The sequence below is a fragment of the Buceros rhinoceros genome, unplaced genomic scaffold, assembly GCF_000710305.1.
Source record: "Buceros rhinoceros silvestris isolate BGI_N320 unplaced genomic scaffold, ASM71030v1 scaffold44083, whole genome shotgun sequence".
Classification (NCBI taxonomy): domain Eukaryota; kingdom Metazoa; phylum Chordata; class Aves; order Bucerotiformes; family Bucerotidae; genus Buceros; species Buceros rhinoceros.
The window spans coordinates 454-16,632 of NW_010405005.1; the positions used below are offsets into that span (position 1 = coordinate 454).

The following is a 16,179-nucleotide window of genomic DNA, read 5'->3' on the forward strand; positions in this document are numbered from 1 at the left end:
TTGTTTAAAAAACGTTGTACGAGTCTTATTTGACAGGGGCATCCTCCAGCAAACGAGTATAAAGAGCACTCCACACGTCCAGTCGCTCAGAGTATCGCTAGCGTGGCGTGCTCTGAACTGACAGGCTGGTTGTTTCGAGTTCAATTAAAGACAGGAGTTAGAGGGCCCACAAAACCAAACACCTGCATTCTAACTGTGTGAAACACATTTGGTTTAGGAATGTTGTAAAGAAACCACCACACTGCACGGCAAAATCAGAACACCGATTTCAGTTAACCACTACTCATCAGTGTTTGTGGCGACCTCCTGAGATCCATGTCAGGCACCAGCTCTCAGCCAGTCCAGCCATACCTAACGTTTCCACAATGGGCAGCTTTTTCACAATCGCCCGTTTCTTCACCATTCGCATCACGCCAAGGGCCAGAGTCACTGTGACCACGATTGGGAGCCCTTCAGGGATGGCAGCTACAGCCAAGCTGTAACGACAGCAAAAGCACAAGTCTTGTCTTAGCATGTCACGCACTGATTCACAGCAACGACGCGCTGACTTCAGAACAGGGCTGGGGCAGGGAGAAAGCCATGGCACATCCGTGCCCGCACAAACCGCTAACCGGGACTGTGCAAAGCAGCCCAGGTCGTGAGGAGTAAGTGCTGCCAGCACTAAACGGCACCGCGAAATGCCGCCACTTCCAGCAGCCGCTGACCTGCGGCCGTTACTGCCAGATCACGATGTGGTAGCAAGTCCAGTGCGGGAACGGCACAGAGGGTCATTTAAAAACCAGTAAAAACCCCGGTAACAGTGTAAATGAGGCTGCAGGAACTCCTCGGACAGTGCTCAAAGACGCAGCTCCTGGTGCTTTTTTCCCCCTCCCTCCCCAACTTCCCCTTTCTCCAGGGTAAGTCTCCAGAGCCTGATCCTGCCCTTTAAAGACACACGTCTGCCTTGTGCACTGCCCGTGTAAGCAGCCACTCGCCCCAGAGTACAGGGTGAGATCACCTCGGTTCCCAGACAACACCCTGGCATTAACTTTCCATCACACGCTAGAAAGTGAGGCAAAACCTACATGATTCGAGGCTCGCAGTAGCTTCTTTTTGTGTGACGCCACTGCATAATTATGTTTATTTACTCAGTGATGGCACCTCAAACCGTACAGCTCTGTCCTGTTTGCAGCTGTTCCACCAGACACTCAGAAACCACCATACGAACGCACGTTTAAGAGCGCGACACGAACACACCACACCATTACCAATGAGGGTAATTTGCTTTTTTACGACGTGAAGCCTATTTTCATTTGACTTATGTGAACTTAAAAGCAGAGTCTGTGTGCGAGTGTATTATAACGTGCATCACCAGCTCTCAGACCCCTGCCGTAATGCACGACCGGCCTGTGTGAAGGCAAGACTCTCACCTCACACCGATGGTGAACATATCCAGGATGTGCTTGCCTTGCAGCCAGCCAACCAGCATAATAACCCCTGTGAAGAGAGCGGCCGTCAGGATAAACACAAACCCAGCGTGTACTGTCGCCTCGTGTGGGCAAGGGCTCAGTCAGCCCAAACCAAGCTGGTCACCGGGCTAGCTATAACAAGCTGTCAGTTCTTCCGCTGTCAGAGCACGGATCCATTAGTGTGGAGAAGGGACTCTGCCAGTCGAGTTGCCCAATCATACCCACAGTGAGGTACACACGAGGCACCCCCTGAACCAGAACACGAGACACACCGCGGGCTAAAAGGAACCACTGAGAGGACAAAGCGTCAGTCAGAAGAGTATGTGTGCAGAAGGAGCCAGTAAACACCCTTAGGATGGAAGTTACGTCACTTTGAGTTTGTGCCCCTGAAGGAGGTGACCAAAGTGACCATTAAAATGGGGAAACAGAATATTATATAAAAATTTGTATTTCTTTTACATAAATTCTCTTACCTATTATACCAAAGGAGTACAAGGACAGCTGTTTCCCCAGGAGATCCATGCTCTTCTGCAGAGGTGTCTTCGGAGCCTTGACAGACAGTAAAGATGCAGCAGAAACAAGCACGGGTTAAAAAGCATCAGCTGTATCACACCCTACTCCAGAGGGGAAAATTTCACGACACTGTCAGTGGGCAAGATGCAGTTTTACCCTGTGTTTGTAGACATTTACTTGGTGAAAACAAGACTACTCTGTTCCATTCTGCTGTAGAATTCAAGAAGATTCAAGAACGCTTCAGTGAAAATTTATTAGAAATATTCATGATGTCTTCAGCAAATCTAATACAATAGGTCATACCAAAGATTTTGTTTTAAAATAATAACAAATCATGTAAGGTAAAAGCCATGGCACTTCTTCCAAGACCAAAAAGTTCTTCACAGCAAGAATAAAACTGATTTTTCAAGACAGAGACATTAGAGCTCTAAAAGGCCAATTACACCTCCGAATTAATTTGTTAATGAGCAGAAAATTCAAGTTAGTCAGATACAGAACTATGGAAACACTTAGGCCATCTGTTGCAAATAAAAAAAGGCAATGTCAATGATTTTAACCAAGATCTTACGGAACTTAGTGAATGCAAGTTACCCCCAGTCGATGAAAGATACCATTACAAAACACACATCTTCGCTTCTATATATTCAGTCTTACCTCTTCTGCTTGCATCATTTTGAAAACCTCCCCAAATTCAGAGTTTTCTCCTGTTCCAATAACTACCCCCTAAAAAAAAAACCAAACAAAAAACAAAATAGAGCCCATTTAAATCCTCAGTTTAATTTTGAAGTTAGTGGTTGCTCTCGACAGCTTTAACTCAAACAGCGGGCAAGTGCCATTAGCCTGCTCTGATTTTGCTACCTTTGCTCATAAAACTAGTTCTTGGCACAAGCAGGGAATACTTTTTGCTAAAAACCATTTTGCCTCTGTGAAATGAACTTCTGTTCTGTGCCCTGCTGGAGCGTTCAGCGACTCCCCGTGACGAAGCTCCAGTCAGGTAGCACCTGTCTAACACTACCCACGGCTGAATTTTCAGTTACAGATTTTCAAACACACGGTGTAGCTCTAGAGGCAAAACACCACATCCCAGACAGAAGGGCTTCACATCATCTGCTCCCTATAAATCCGAGCTCTCCTGGCCCTAGATCAGTTTTCTTTTCAAACCAGTGTCTGAAAAAGCACCAAGGAGAAAAGCTCTGCTGTGTATCACAAAGTCTCCCATGTTTCCAGTAAACATTTCCATTTCTATTCCATTCCTACTGTTTCAGAAAGCTCAAAATATAGGTAGTCATTAAAGTAATTTCCCAACTGATAGGTGAACTTTAAAGTTCAAGCAGCTGAAAGACAGAAAAATACTCTTCCCTGTCCACAACAATTTTACCTTTGCTTTTCCACATCTGACCAACGTGCCCATGAAGGCAATGTTGCTCCTCGAAGTCAGGTCTCCATTGGTTGCTGCGGGCTGAGGAGCTGTAGACTTAGAGCAAGGAGCGGTCTCCCCCGTGAGACTGGATTCATCAATAGAAAGGTCCACAGCCTTTGAAAACAAACCAGGTAAAAGCGTGACGAACTCCTGTCGGCAGCTGGAAGCACTCCTTCTGCTCGCCGCGGTACGAGGGCCCAGGGTGCTGCCATCACAGCACACTACCGGCTTAGGAGCACGAAGGGAGACGCTGCTGCCGGAGCAGCTCCCAGCAGTGCTCCGGGGCTGCCGCCTCTTCCCCTCTGAGCCACAGAAAGGGGCGTTATTCAGCGTTACAGCGGTACTAGGGCCCTACCTCAAACAGCCGTAGATCCGCCGGGACTCTGTCTCCAACCGACAGGCAGACGGTGTCGCCGGGGACCAGGTCTCTCGCGAGGGTGTGCTCCACCCTGCCTTCGCGCACACTGCGGGAACAACGGCAGGAGCGGTGAGAACGCCTCCTCCGCCGCTGCTCTGAGAGAGGCGTTCACTCCCACGGCCACCACGCACCGCCATGCCACTGCTCGCCGCAAAACACTGTTCCCAACTTTGATTCTTAGAAGTTACCGGTAACACCATTTGAAGGGTTCAGAGAGGCAACAACACGGAGTCAGTTTTTAGGGTCGTAAAACAACCATTAAAACAAGCAAAAGAGAAGCACGTTCTAGGCCAGCATTAAGAGCCTGATAAGTTCAGTAAAATATTTTCCATTTACTCATTTCAGATTAAACTTACTGGGCCTTAACTTCGGACGGGAAGGACAGACAATTACGTACCAATGGCATTCTGGAGGCACAAGTTTACTAAGCTCTTCAAGGGATTTTTCTGATCTGTACTCCTGAGAGACACGGAAAAAAAATAAAGCAGGAAGTAGTTTTAAAACCAGCAAAAGTTAAACAACAGGAAGATACATCCAGATCTACTGAAATTGATCTTACTAGTGAACTTGTGTTAGAATAATATTCCAGACAATGGGGTACGAGATGCCCTTCAACAGCTCTCTGCTAGGTACTGCGACAGCAAATACGGTACGGAAATTTCACAGGCTTGCCTACATGCACCTCATCTGAAAGGGCAGCAGGGCCCCCCCGCGGCTCCCCCAGCATCTCCAGCTCTTTGTGATACTGCAGCAACGCTGCTAGACTCGGGGACCAGACACGGGATGAAGTTTCCACAGTTTAACAAGTTTGTGCCAAAAATGCTGCATTTGTGCTCTTAACCCCTGGAGAGCTGAGGTGACACAGCTCGCCTCTAACTCACCGAGCAGACTACAGAACCAGGGGAAACAAAGATATAAAGCCCAAACCCAGAGCAGGTGTAGCTTGGGCATACGCTGAGCAAAGCTGTGCGTTCACAGAGTGAAAGCAACTTTTTAATGATGTAGAAAACTCCTTAAAAGACTTTTTTTTCAGATTTCTGTACAGAACTGAAGCCAAAGCCATATTTTCTATGAACTATTTTATATGAAGTTACAATATTTAAGTCCTTCTACACTACTTATTCCGAGTGCTTCTTTTATGGCTGAATATAATACCAATAAAGATGCTTAAATGTGAACGTGGGTAAAGCAGGACAGGACGGGCACTTCAGAAAGGGCAAAAGACACGGAGAGTGCACAGAGCTGCGCTCCACCGTTCACAGCACAAGACAAGCACTGCAGCCTTCGACAGGGAAGAGTCTGCGTAACGGCGAGGACCTTATTCAGACAGCAGCTCTTACCTGAACGAAGGCAACTGTCACAACGATGAGTATTGCCTGCGAGAGAACACAAGCGCGTGAGGGAGAAGAACTCCAACGGGCCGCCAAAGTACGTGGTCCTATCTGGGTTTGCTCAGCCGCAGTGGTTGTGACACACAAACAATATGGTTTGGGAAGGAGCCTTCTCATCAGCCCAGCAAAACCCAACACCCAGTCAGAGGCCGGGCGGGTGGAACGGCAGCACACAGATCAGGTTCAGTCAGTAGCCCCCAGTGACCCCGTCCCGCACGGGCGCTCAAGCGCTCCCCACCCAGGTGAGATTCGAGTTCCTTACCACAGTGATACTGACGGCATCATCAAACTGATGCATTAAAACACTGATGACTGCAGATGCCAGGAGAAGCATAATAAGGGGATTTTTAAACTGAAACGGAACAGAACAGTAAGTCAGCAATGCTCTTGGCAGAGGACCATTTCACCTACCCCTCAAAGCACACCTGACCTATTTTTGAACGTGTTATTCTATAATTAAAATGTTTCTAAACTCCCAGGGCAAACAAAATCTGACTCTACTGTTCAGACGTTTACTTGAGCGGTTTTTAAAATATCAAAGACCTTGAACAGACCATATTCAACACGTAACAGGAAAAAACAGTTTCTTACATTTCTCAATTCACATTTTTAAGACAAAATAATCTCCTGTATTTGTTTATACTGTGTTTAAACATACAAAAAGAAGCCCGAAATACATTCAAAACGTCAGAGGTAACAGTCTGATCATGTTCCCAGCAACCCATCGCTATCAAGGCAGCAAATCAGTGTGTAACTTTCAATCCATGAGTTCTTGTTTTACAAGTTTTCCTTTCAGATCATACCCTTTCTTCAGATTTCTAAGGCTAAAATAATAAAGGATCTTGCTTCTACGTGACAGCTGGTTGCTATTTTTTTTGAGAAACATTGCAAAAAAAGAACACTCCTACAATTAAAGTGAAGATCACTCTAAAAGCACATGATAAGCACATTCAAAACAGTATCTTAATAAATCCTACCTCAACCAGACTTGGATAATGTGCTTTAGAAGCATTCTGATCCGCCTGACTAACCTGACACCACGCCGGGGGAAATGCAGCACCAGTGCCAGGGGACAGGCAGCCCGTGGTGACGCTCCCTCTGCTGCCCCCAGCACAGTGCTCAGCAGCTCTTTAGCCACCCCCAGGTCAAACCGTTTCTCTAGAATTCACCACCTATTACTCCAGGGTTTACCCTAGAAGCGAGCCGCACTGCTGCTCAGGCTAGGGGCAGGAAACACTGGCCAAAACATTTAACATTACAAATTCATTAGAAGAACCTCTCTGTGAAAATGTGTTGTCGATGCCTTGTGAGCTGGGGGGTGGGAGGAACCAGTGACATCTCCACGCCACTGAGAAGCTGCACACACTCAGATATGGAACGATAAATCACACTGATCAGAAAGAAAAACCACCCTTGACTCCTGCCAGTTCTGCTTAACACCAGACGGGCAGCTGCCCCCACCTCCACCCTCAGCTCAAAGGCAGCGGGTTTGCGTTTTCAAACTTCCTCTGTCTATCAAGTCACTCACTCTTCATGTCACCAGCAGCCCCATGCGTTTGTCTCTGACCTTAGTGCGATTCGTGCTCAAGTCTCTGCTCCTCCAGCCCCCAGGCTGGTTCTGTACGTACCCTCTGGCCAGTAACGAACACACGCTGAAGAACAAGCCAGGTAATTAAATCACTGGCACGTACCAGTAAAGCTCCTCAGTGGGTAAATTGGTACCTACGAGAGAAGCTGCAATTTCCTATTCTACTGGCCTTTATCAGCGCACGCTCAGGCACACAAAAGGTAAGCAGCACGGAGCAAAACTGACATGTATTAAAACCAAAAAGCAGAAAGGACAAAAATTTTAACCTGGGAAATATATTTTTTCCACAGTGGTTCATCTTCACTAATATCGAATTCATTCCACCCATGGAACGCCCGTCTATGACAAACTTCACAGTTTTTTAAGCCATTCTGAAGATTAGCCTAAAGAAAACATGCAAAGAACACCACAGTCAGCAATTACACCAATAAGACATCAAAATAAATATTCCAACACCAAAACATACAGCCTTAGGTCATACAACCGTGGCCAACATCAGGAACGCGTGTTTGTACGACAACAGCAGCGAACTCGCTACTGCTTTAAAACTGCGTTTGGCAGCACTGGAGAGATTCAACAGCACGTGCCGAGCAGGACTCCGGCAGCAGAGGCTGGTGCACATCTCCACGTGATTGCTGATCTTCCTGCAGGAAGCTCCTGGACAAGCCAGGCTGTGGGCACAGTTCAGACTCGGGATTACGTCCCGAGTTGAGTTCCTCAGCCCAACAACAGCAACAGCTTCACAGCCTCGAGCTGCCAGCGATCGACATTCACCACGGAGTGCTCCTCAAGCAGCCAAACACACAGAAAATGAAAGAGGACCATCTATCAGGAAAATTAACCCGGATTCGGGGCTTCCCAAAGCTGTCAACGGGCGGCTTTCTCAGTCCCGTTCCGCTGTTAAAACGGAGGCCAGCAAAATAAATTAAAGACCTTAGAGGAACAGAAGCAACAGCTATGAAAACCAGGACAGAATGTCACAGGAAGACTGACTCTAGGATTGTTATTAACAAAAACAATCCTCAAAGCGTGCAGAAACCACACGTTTTTTAACTGAATCTCACCAACCTCCGCCCCCAAATACCCGATTTTTGGGACAATGTTAGAGATTGGAGCATTTCAAGTACCAGTTTAAAAACCAAGCTGCTTTTACAAGCAGACAATAGCTCATCTCAAACCGCGTGGTAACAGGTAGACTTTCAATGACAAGCTCTGTCCTTCAGAAGCATCAGACACTGCTCGGTAACATCAACGCGTGCTGAAGAGATGCGGAAGCACTCACTTGCAGAATGCTGGCTACTTCATCAACTGGCAACTCGCTGGCTTTTTTTGAGGACAGTACAGGAATCATGGTCTCATTGTCACCATCAGGGATTTTTTGAAGACGTGCAACCTAAGAAACAGAACCAAAGTCTGAAGGGAAGGAGAGCGCTGACATTTCGTTTCAAACACCACACCAGAGCAACGCAGTGTTAATGCCACTGACGGGCGGTGTCTGAAAGCCGCTGCTCTGTAAAAACAAACAATGTACAATTCAGCTTATTTTCATGCAGTACCACCCACAATAACCAAGGAAAATACCGGAGAGGAACTGAGAAGACTCATTTCTGTGACGGTGTGTTCAGTGACGACACAGATCCTATCAGCTGAAATACGGATAGCCCTTCAGCTCACTGCCATCACCAGCCGGTCAGAGCGCCATCACCGCAGCCCCAGGTCCCTGCTGTCTGCTCCTGAACGCAGCTGGTCTGACCAGCCCCATTTACACTGTCTTGTACACAACGAAAGGAGAACGTTAAGAAAACCTCCAACGAGCACAGACGCCAGTGAAGTCATAAAACCCGACTCCAGTACCAGAGCTTCAAGTCAGGGCTGTAAAAAGTAATGGTTTTAAGAAGCTAAAATTTTGTGAACTGCAGGAGAGCGCAGTAGCAACACTGATGGCACAGCTCAGCTCTGCTTCGGTGTTTAATGAAGCTTCAGAGCTCCCAAATTTCTGCTTACGAAGGGAGAAGCTGGAGTGGAACTCTCTCTTCACCCCGCTGTCCTGCTGCCCCCACACTGAGGGTCTCATCTGCCGTGCCACACGCACGTGCCGCTCTGTTAGCTGACAGGCAAACGTGCACACCACGGAAACGGTTTGCCCATCACCCTTGCACAGGATTTGAACAGGTGGGCTTATGCTTTAAGCAGGCGAAGGACCTGCCTCTTAACAATGTGTTAGGCACGCTCCATAGCTACCGTAAGTCCCAGACCAGCTGCACACCCAGAAGCAGGTTTAATAAAATAAATAAAAATCAGTGCCAATCAAGTCCAGAAACTATAAATGCAGACAAGCCACAAACATTCCCCAATGAAGCAAATTCCATTTTTTCATGTCTTATTCTTGGCTTTTGAACTAATTTAGCTATATCTTAGTGACATGCGTAAAATTAGAAGTTATATTCAGGAAGGCTTCATCTACACAGACCGCACTGATACAGCGGTGTGTACCTCACATGTGATTAAACCAGATTACTGCCTCTATTCCCTACTGGAAATCTCTGTAATGAGCCTCAGGACCCAGTAAATTTAGGTATGAAAAACCCTGCAACACTGTGACTGCCTAGTAAACAAACCCCTCTAACAGAAGCTCAGAGGAGATGCCCACGAGCTCAGGAGATGACGCAGGGTGTGACTAACCACGGCTGCAGCAAAGAGGTTTAACTTGACCTCAGCTCTGGGGACAGGAGGGCGCCCTTTGCTTTGGATAAACATCTCTCAGCCAAGTCGATCAGCGGGTGGTGTGAAGGTCTCTCTCAATTTCATCAAGAGAATGTGAACGCCGGAGTCAGCCAGACCAGCATGGGGGGAGGCACATGGGGCTCGGCCCAAGGTACGCACCGAACAGCCGACAAAACGCCAAAGACACGCTTCAGCCCACGTACTCCTCTCCAGCGAGCGGGGATGCCCAGCGCCATGACAGCGAGCAAATCAGAGAGACCAGTTCTGGGCGTCAGTCACACTGGCACCGCGATGAAACCGTGCGTGGTAAATCCTGCATGTGCCAAGCGCCACTTACAAAACACCCTGAAAACAGCGCAAACGCGTCACTCTGCTGAGTCAGAAATCCCACCGAGCATCGAGTACCTCCCAAGCCACGCCGCCGGTATTACACGTTCCACCCTCCACGTGTGGGTTATCCCGCAGAGCCTGGTCAGAGCATCACACCGACAAACACCTTTATGGGAAGTGACGCTGCTTCCCGAGAGCAGCGACTCAAGCGCCAATGCTCGTTCCACACAAACACCCAGACCAACTTGCGGAGAGTATTCTACCTGCCACTGCAAAGAGCCGTCCCTTCCCACCCCCAGAAGGTGAAGTCTGCAGACTAATGAGCCGCTTGTTTTCAATCAGGCCCTCTCTGCTCAGGGTAAGAAATACCTTTTGAAGGCTTTGAAGTGCCTGTCTACAATCCTCCTTTGAACGGGCTCCTCTGGAAAAGCATGAGGGTGTCTCGCTTCCAGGGAAGCGGCTGCAGCAGCCCTGTGTTCTAATATTCAAAGAAATTTGTTCCTATTCAACAGTATTTTACTTTAAACATTTTACCAGGAGTCCCCACATCAAAGCAAGTGCACAGAGAAAAGTTCTGTCTCTAAAGAAGCCAGAAGGAAGAGAAACACCAATTTGCATTAATGAGTTCTCCTTGCAGAGGAACTCCTACCCTGGGAGGTCATGGAGTTCCAGCCCCTTGCTGTTGTCTGCTATTTCTTAAGACTTTATGGGAAAAGGGTGATATGCAACCTGGCACAGGCACCACCCATTCACCAAAGAAACAGAAATACACAGATTATGAGAACAACCTGCTCAGCCGCCCCGCGAGCCTGAAAAAGCCTGCCTTGTACTCCAGTGCTATTCCAGAGGCGCTCTGGACTTCCACCATGCCCACAACTGGCCAGAACGCAGAACCAGACTCCCCGGTACCCAAGGCTTCTGCGCATCCGATCAAGTGAGGAACAGAAAGCTGAACATCAACACCGACTATCTTAAATCTCAGCGTCTGCCCAATCCTAAACACTGTAAAATGTTTAAGAGACCTACCCCCAATCCCATTTACTCCAGGCACAGTAATAAAGACTAAGATGCTCCATTTAACATCCACCTTATTAAGTCTACAATAGTCTATAAAGCTCGAGAACTATTTTCAAGTACTAAAAATACTTACGAACTAAAAATACCTTCTAAAAAGCCACTTCTGTGAGAAACACATCTCCATAAGCTGAAACACATCTTAGTCTTTCAGGCTGTTTCACCTGTTTTTCTTCTTTAATTCAGACAACAGGAAAGTAGGACGTCTAGTTCAGCTGAGGCTACCAGCGCGGCAGCAAAGCCGGGCAGGTTGCTGTAATGGAGGTATATTCCACGGGGTTATCTGGTGAGCCCTGTGAATGACAGCCGCCTGCCCTGCATCTAGAGGAAACATTCCACACAAATCACAATACCCTGTCCTGACTGCAGCACCGTGGAGGAACGGCAAGGAAAATTCAGACTAACCTCCCACCACCACCTTACCCTCCTTTTGCTCACTGACGCAGCGTTGAGATGAAACCTAAGAACGCCAGACGTTCAAACTCTGTAGCCAACCGCTACAGAAGGTTTGCCATCCAGAGCACTGCTGCACGCTCCGGAGGATGTCCTCAAACGGCGTACGCCTCTGCTTTAATCCCGATTCACATGAAGCCGTTTAGAAATTGAAGGCCAAAAGACTTTGGGTCTAAACATCAGTCGCTTATCTCGCCAGAGAGTTGCTAGCTTTCCAGAAGAGAACATTTCAGCTTAGAAGTAAGGTCACGTGGCTCCACTCCGATAGTCGCTTCTGCCTGGGCACAGCTTGAGGGGCCAAGCTTCTCAAAACAAAGGGCGGCACTTGGACAGCAAACACCAGTGAAGAATTCCAGCACCCTCTGACATACCCCTAAGGGATCTACGGCACATGCAGGCTTTAGTTGCTATAAATTGTATCAAGCAAAAACACCAGCAGAAATATTCGCTCAGTATTTATTTGTTTAGAATAACGAATGAAGCCCCAAGACCCAATCGCTGATTGTATCCTTGACAGCTCTGCAGTTTCCTCATCATGTGACAATAAAATCCCAATTAAAAAGAATCCTGAGCTGACTGTTTACAACAGTTCTCAGGCCCAAGCAAGCGTCAGTGCCAATTTAGAGGCGAACATAACTCACTGGGCAATTACTCCTCTTCTGGCAATAAGCTTTCGTACAGTTACTATCAGGAAAGCAGCAACACCACACTCACCAAGCGTTCTTTGGTGAATTATGCATGCAGAAAAAAGTGCTGCAGAAGATTTATGACTTTAAAATACTTTAAAAGCCTTTCTAAAAGGTTCTGCAGGCTGCATCTGCTAACCCATTATCCATTTTATCCCTCCTAATTGTTTAGAGCAGAATGTTCACAAAACAAATAACTAGGAACAGACGCCTGTCCCAAGTTTCTGCGTAGATTATTGCATTTTATTTCCCTTCTCTTCCCTGCATTATAACTTTATCAGTCCTTCTAGTTCCTACAAACCACACTGCAAAAGCCAGTTTTGCCACCCAGTGTCAATTAAGCATCACCCAAACTCCTTCGCCAGCTCCAGAAGAGGTCTCAGCTAAACGATCAACTTCCTCCACTCCCGCAGAACTCCCCCACGGTCCTCGGGCGGATTCACACCGAACTGAAGCCACCATTATGGAACCGAGTCAAGGCAATGGTCTGCTTGTGCAAAAGGCCTTTGTCCTTTGTCGTCGCTGCTCTCAACATCAGCTGGAGGCTTCCCCAGCCCTTTCAACTCCCTAATTCCCCAGAGAGCTGTCAACAGGGGCAAGGGGAAAGGAGGGCTGGGCTATCCTCCCCCCCAGCCAGCCAAACTCAACCACCACCACACCCCACAGGAACCCCGTCTTCTTCCAGCCGTAACGAGACCACTGCCCTCGGTCCCACAGAGGAGCACCCTGAGATCACCACATACTTGCTGCTCCTCACCAAAAAAAGAAAGCGAAAACATTTGCTTCTCCTCTGGTAAGTGAGCAGCTACCCTGAGATCTGTCGGCGCCCTCCTTACACCTCTCCTTCTCCTGACCCACTGAGAAGCGATGACCCCCCAGGCTCTTCCTGTAAAGCAGTTACAAAGCAGGCAAAATAACCAAACATACATTCTGCGACGCCTGAACTCCCGCCTGCTCCATGTTAAACCTCTTCTACATTATTGCAACACCAACACTTCTGATTTATCTGCACGGGAAAAAGAAGGGAAAGGGAAGACTGAAACTACCTAACGCTCCAACAGCCAATGAAAAGGTGACACTGTCCAACTGAAACGGAAACCTGGGCTCTAATGCAGGCCGAGAGCAACGCTACCTCAGCGGTTACCAAAGCACCGTTAAAAGAGAAGAAGGCAGTGAAGACTCTCCACTTCTTGAAAAAAAAAAATCTCCTCTCACCTTATCCTCCAAGTTAACCAGAAGAGATGTGACTTTTTTGCCAACGTAAAGCACTGGGTTCCAATTTTCTGCAAGCTGCAGCTGGTAAGAAACAATAATCAAGGAATATCACAATTCTGGTTTCACCTGTTGGTTTATTAAATCATCTACACATCAAGAGGACCGTGAACCGCTGCGATAACACCAAGTGCATTTCAGAATTCTGAACGTTTCCCATCCCACGTTTAGTTCTGATTACTTGGGCGTTACCTTCGCCAACAACTGACGATGCCACTCTGGACCAATTTAAACTGCTTCCCAGCCCCTGCTGCCGCGGGCGTCCCTTGCCCCTCTGCAGTCAGTCAGCTGCACGCACACACGCTCCGCCCCAGCCGCCTCACCCCTGATGAGCTCCCCCGGGGTGCTAACGCCAACACCACCCCCCAAACCCAAAATCTACTGGCTGATACCGGATCTGTTCAGTTCCCAACTGAGCCCACATTCATCAGGAAACTCATTAGGAAATTCAACTGCACTTCAAGCGCATGACAAACAACAATGGTTCATTTGTCATCTCAGGATTATGTGCAGCACTAAAGCACCTTTTACAAAGAAAAGAAATTTCTTGACATATCTCACTATTCATCCAGTTGTGAAAATCATCCTGCAGTTACTACAGACAGGCCCCAGGCTGGAGTTAACAGTCGTCTCTGAAGATTAAGTGCAATTAACTGGGACTCCAAACAGCGAAGATTAAGGAGGATTTCAGAATCACCACATGGTGTTTTCAGTACTCGGGGCAAGTCTGTCCTGAGTTTTTGTACCAACCTTCCCCTCAATTGCGGGAAAATCTTTGGTTCACGGCTGGGAAAATGTTACTCTGAGCTCTTCTACTGGCACTCTGCAACAGAGCAGAACTGCTCAACGACCTGTGTGTGTGATCCTCCTCCGACCTCAGAGTCACTGTAACCTAAACCACGCTCCTTGTTTTCCTACTGAAAGGCAGCCTTCTACGAGACAATCCTCTGCACAGCAACGAACCCATCGCAATTTGAAAGATGGCGATAAAGAAAAAGAATTCAGACTACAATCACAGAAAATTACTTAAAATGGCTGAAAAGCATCAGCAGAGAGATGCAGAAAGGAGCAAGCCTGGTTTGGAGGCAGAGTTAGCTTTTGTCTGCGCAAGTTCTCTCCACTGCCTACAGCTGCAGAAAAAGCTCTGCTTAAGAAACGTCATCACCGCATTCGCTTCCAAACACCTCACTGCACCAACAGCCACACAAACAGCGTTCCTCCAAGTCACAGCTTTACTGAGCTAAGCAGAACCTTCCTGCATGGGAAAGCCTCTCGTCCCTACTACCACGAGACAGGTGAAACTCTGCAGAAGTTTAATCATCCCAACACAAGAGACAGGAACCAGGAAGCCTTGGGACAAAACATTCACACTTAGAGCAAACGTCCACCACTGCTTGGGATACTGAATCAACACAGGAAGCATCAGTGCTCCAAACCACCTTATCACTGCCCATCTGGAATATTCACACAAAGACGGGGTGGGGGGAAAACATCTGCCACCTCTTGCTCAATATCCAAACGCGACTTCAAAGGCAGAAGAGAGTCCCGAAATGACAGATTACAAGCACCTACGTCGTTTTCAACAGAGGCTGGACTTCACCATACAATGACTTTCCCATCACGGAAGACAACCGTCCTCCAAAACAGAACAACATCCAACCGTGGAAGACAGCGGAGTCAGTCTGCCCCACAAACTCGGTCAGGTCCTTTATTCCAGCCCAACTCTTGAGAAAGCACCTCTCTCTTCAGAACGGGGCTGGAGGAAAAGCAGCTTCTCTGTCTCACGTAACCACCTACGACAGCGGAAATCCAGCAGGCACCTAAAAAATCCATCTTCAAAGAATACTGATGACATAAGGGGGGCTGGGGGGGAATCAACAGTTCTTTTCTAACATACTCAATCATAAATTTTTAGAGATTTTCAACACTCAGAGTCAAACAGAAAGGGGAAATACCAATGAAGCTCACAGTCCCTCTCACCGATGCAAAAGGGCTTTTAAGGTTCCCAGAGCAAAAAAGGAAGACCAATGTGGCAAACCAAAATAACCCCCTGGATTAAGTCATTTCCAAACTAGACAAGAAGGAGAAAGCCCAACTGACCAACTTCTGTCAGTATGCAGAGCTTACAGCTTCATCTTTCAAGCAGCAGAACTCAAAACTTCAGTTTTCAATTAAATACTGTCCAAGAGAGCAAAGTTCAGTCATTCTTAAGAACACAAAACACACATAAAAGTAATTCCACGCAAAATCAATCTCACCCTCAAAGATGCAATTTAATAAAACCATACAAATCACAGCAAATACCAAGTAACTAATGCTCAGCAGCTCCAATCTACACAGCACAAGAGACTGCTGTTCCAAAGGCGCAGAGCACCAGCACACGCAACGGGCATTTTGGGAACCTGTCCAGAGAGAATAAAATCCGCCTGGTGACTCGTGCAACAAGCAGCAGTACAAATGAAGGAAAACAACGGTCCCACCACTCTTAAACTACAAAACGCGGAACAAAATTGCTACCGCGAGACTGACCCCTGAGCGCAGCCCTGCAAAGCCCTGGAAGGGTGAAACGAACACACGCACCAGCAGGAGTTGTCACCACACTGCATGCAAAAATCCTCTTAGCTCCAGTGAGGTCAGAGACTCTGAGGAGACCTTTACCTTCATTTTCCATCGAAATTGTACTGGAGTCGATAGTTACAAAAGTCTTTAGCAACAGCAGCGCTGGAGCAGCAGCTGAGAGGTGAAGACAGAGATGCCCCAAGATCCCAGGCAATCACACCGCTCCCTTTGCCCCCACCTGCAGCATCTGCAAGAGAAAGCAGCGCTGGAAGAGGGCGGAAACAGCAAAAAATAAACCCACAG

The 16,179-nt window shown here is 47.6% G+C and overlaps 1 protein-coding gene across 1 annotated transcript; it reads right to left on the minus strand.

Moving 5' to 3' along the window:
* Positions 1–351: 351 nt before the first annotated feature.
* Positions 352–16,122, minus strand: LOC104491181 (calcium-transporting ATPase type 2C member 1; the record flags this gene model as incomplete). Its single annotated transcript, XM_010133560.1, has 12 exons — positions 15,976–16,122; positions 8,061–8,171; positions 7,045–7,161; positions 5,453–5,542; positions 5,140–5,175; positions 4,197–4,258; positions 3,737–3,845; positions 3,340–3,495; positions 2,616–2,684; positions 1,922–1,997; positions 1,410–1,476; positions 352–476 (listed from the first exon to the last, which is right to left on the minus strand). Coding segments are annotated over exons 1-12 (1,024 nt in total), but the record flags the coding sequence as incomplete, so codon positions are not given.
* Between the last annotated feature and the right edge of the window lie 57 nt (positions 16,123–16,179).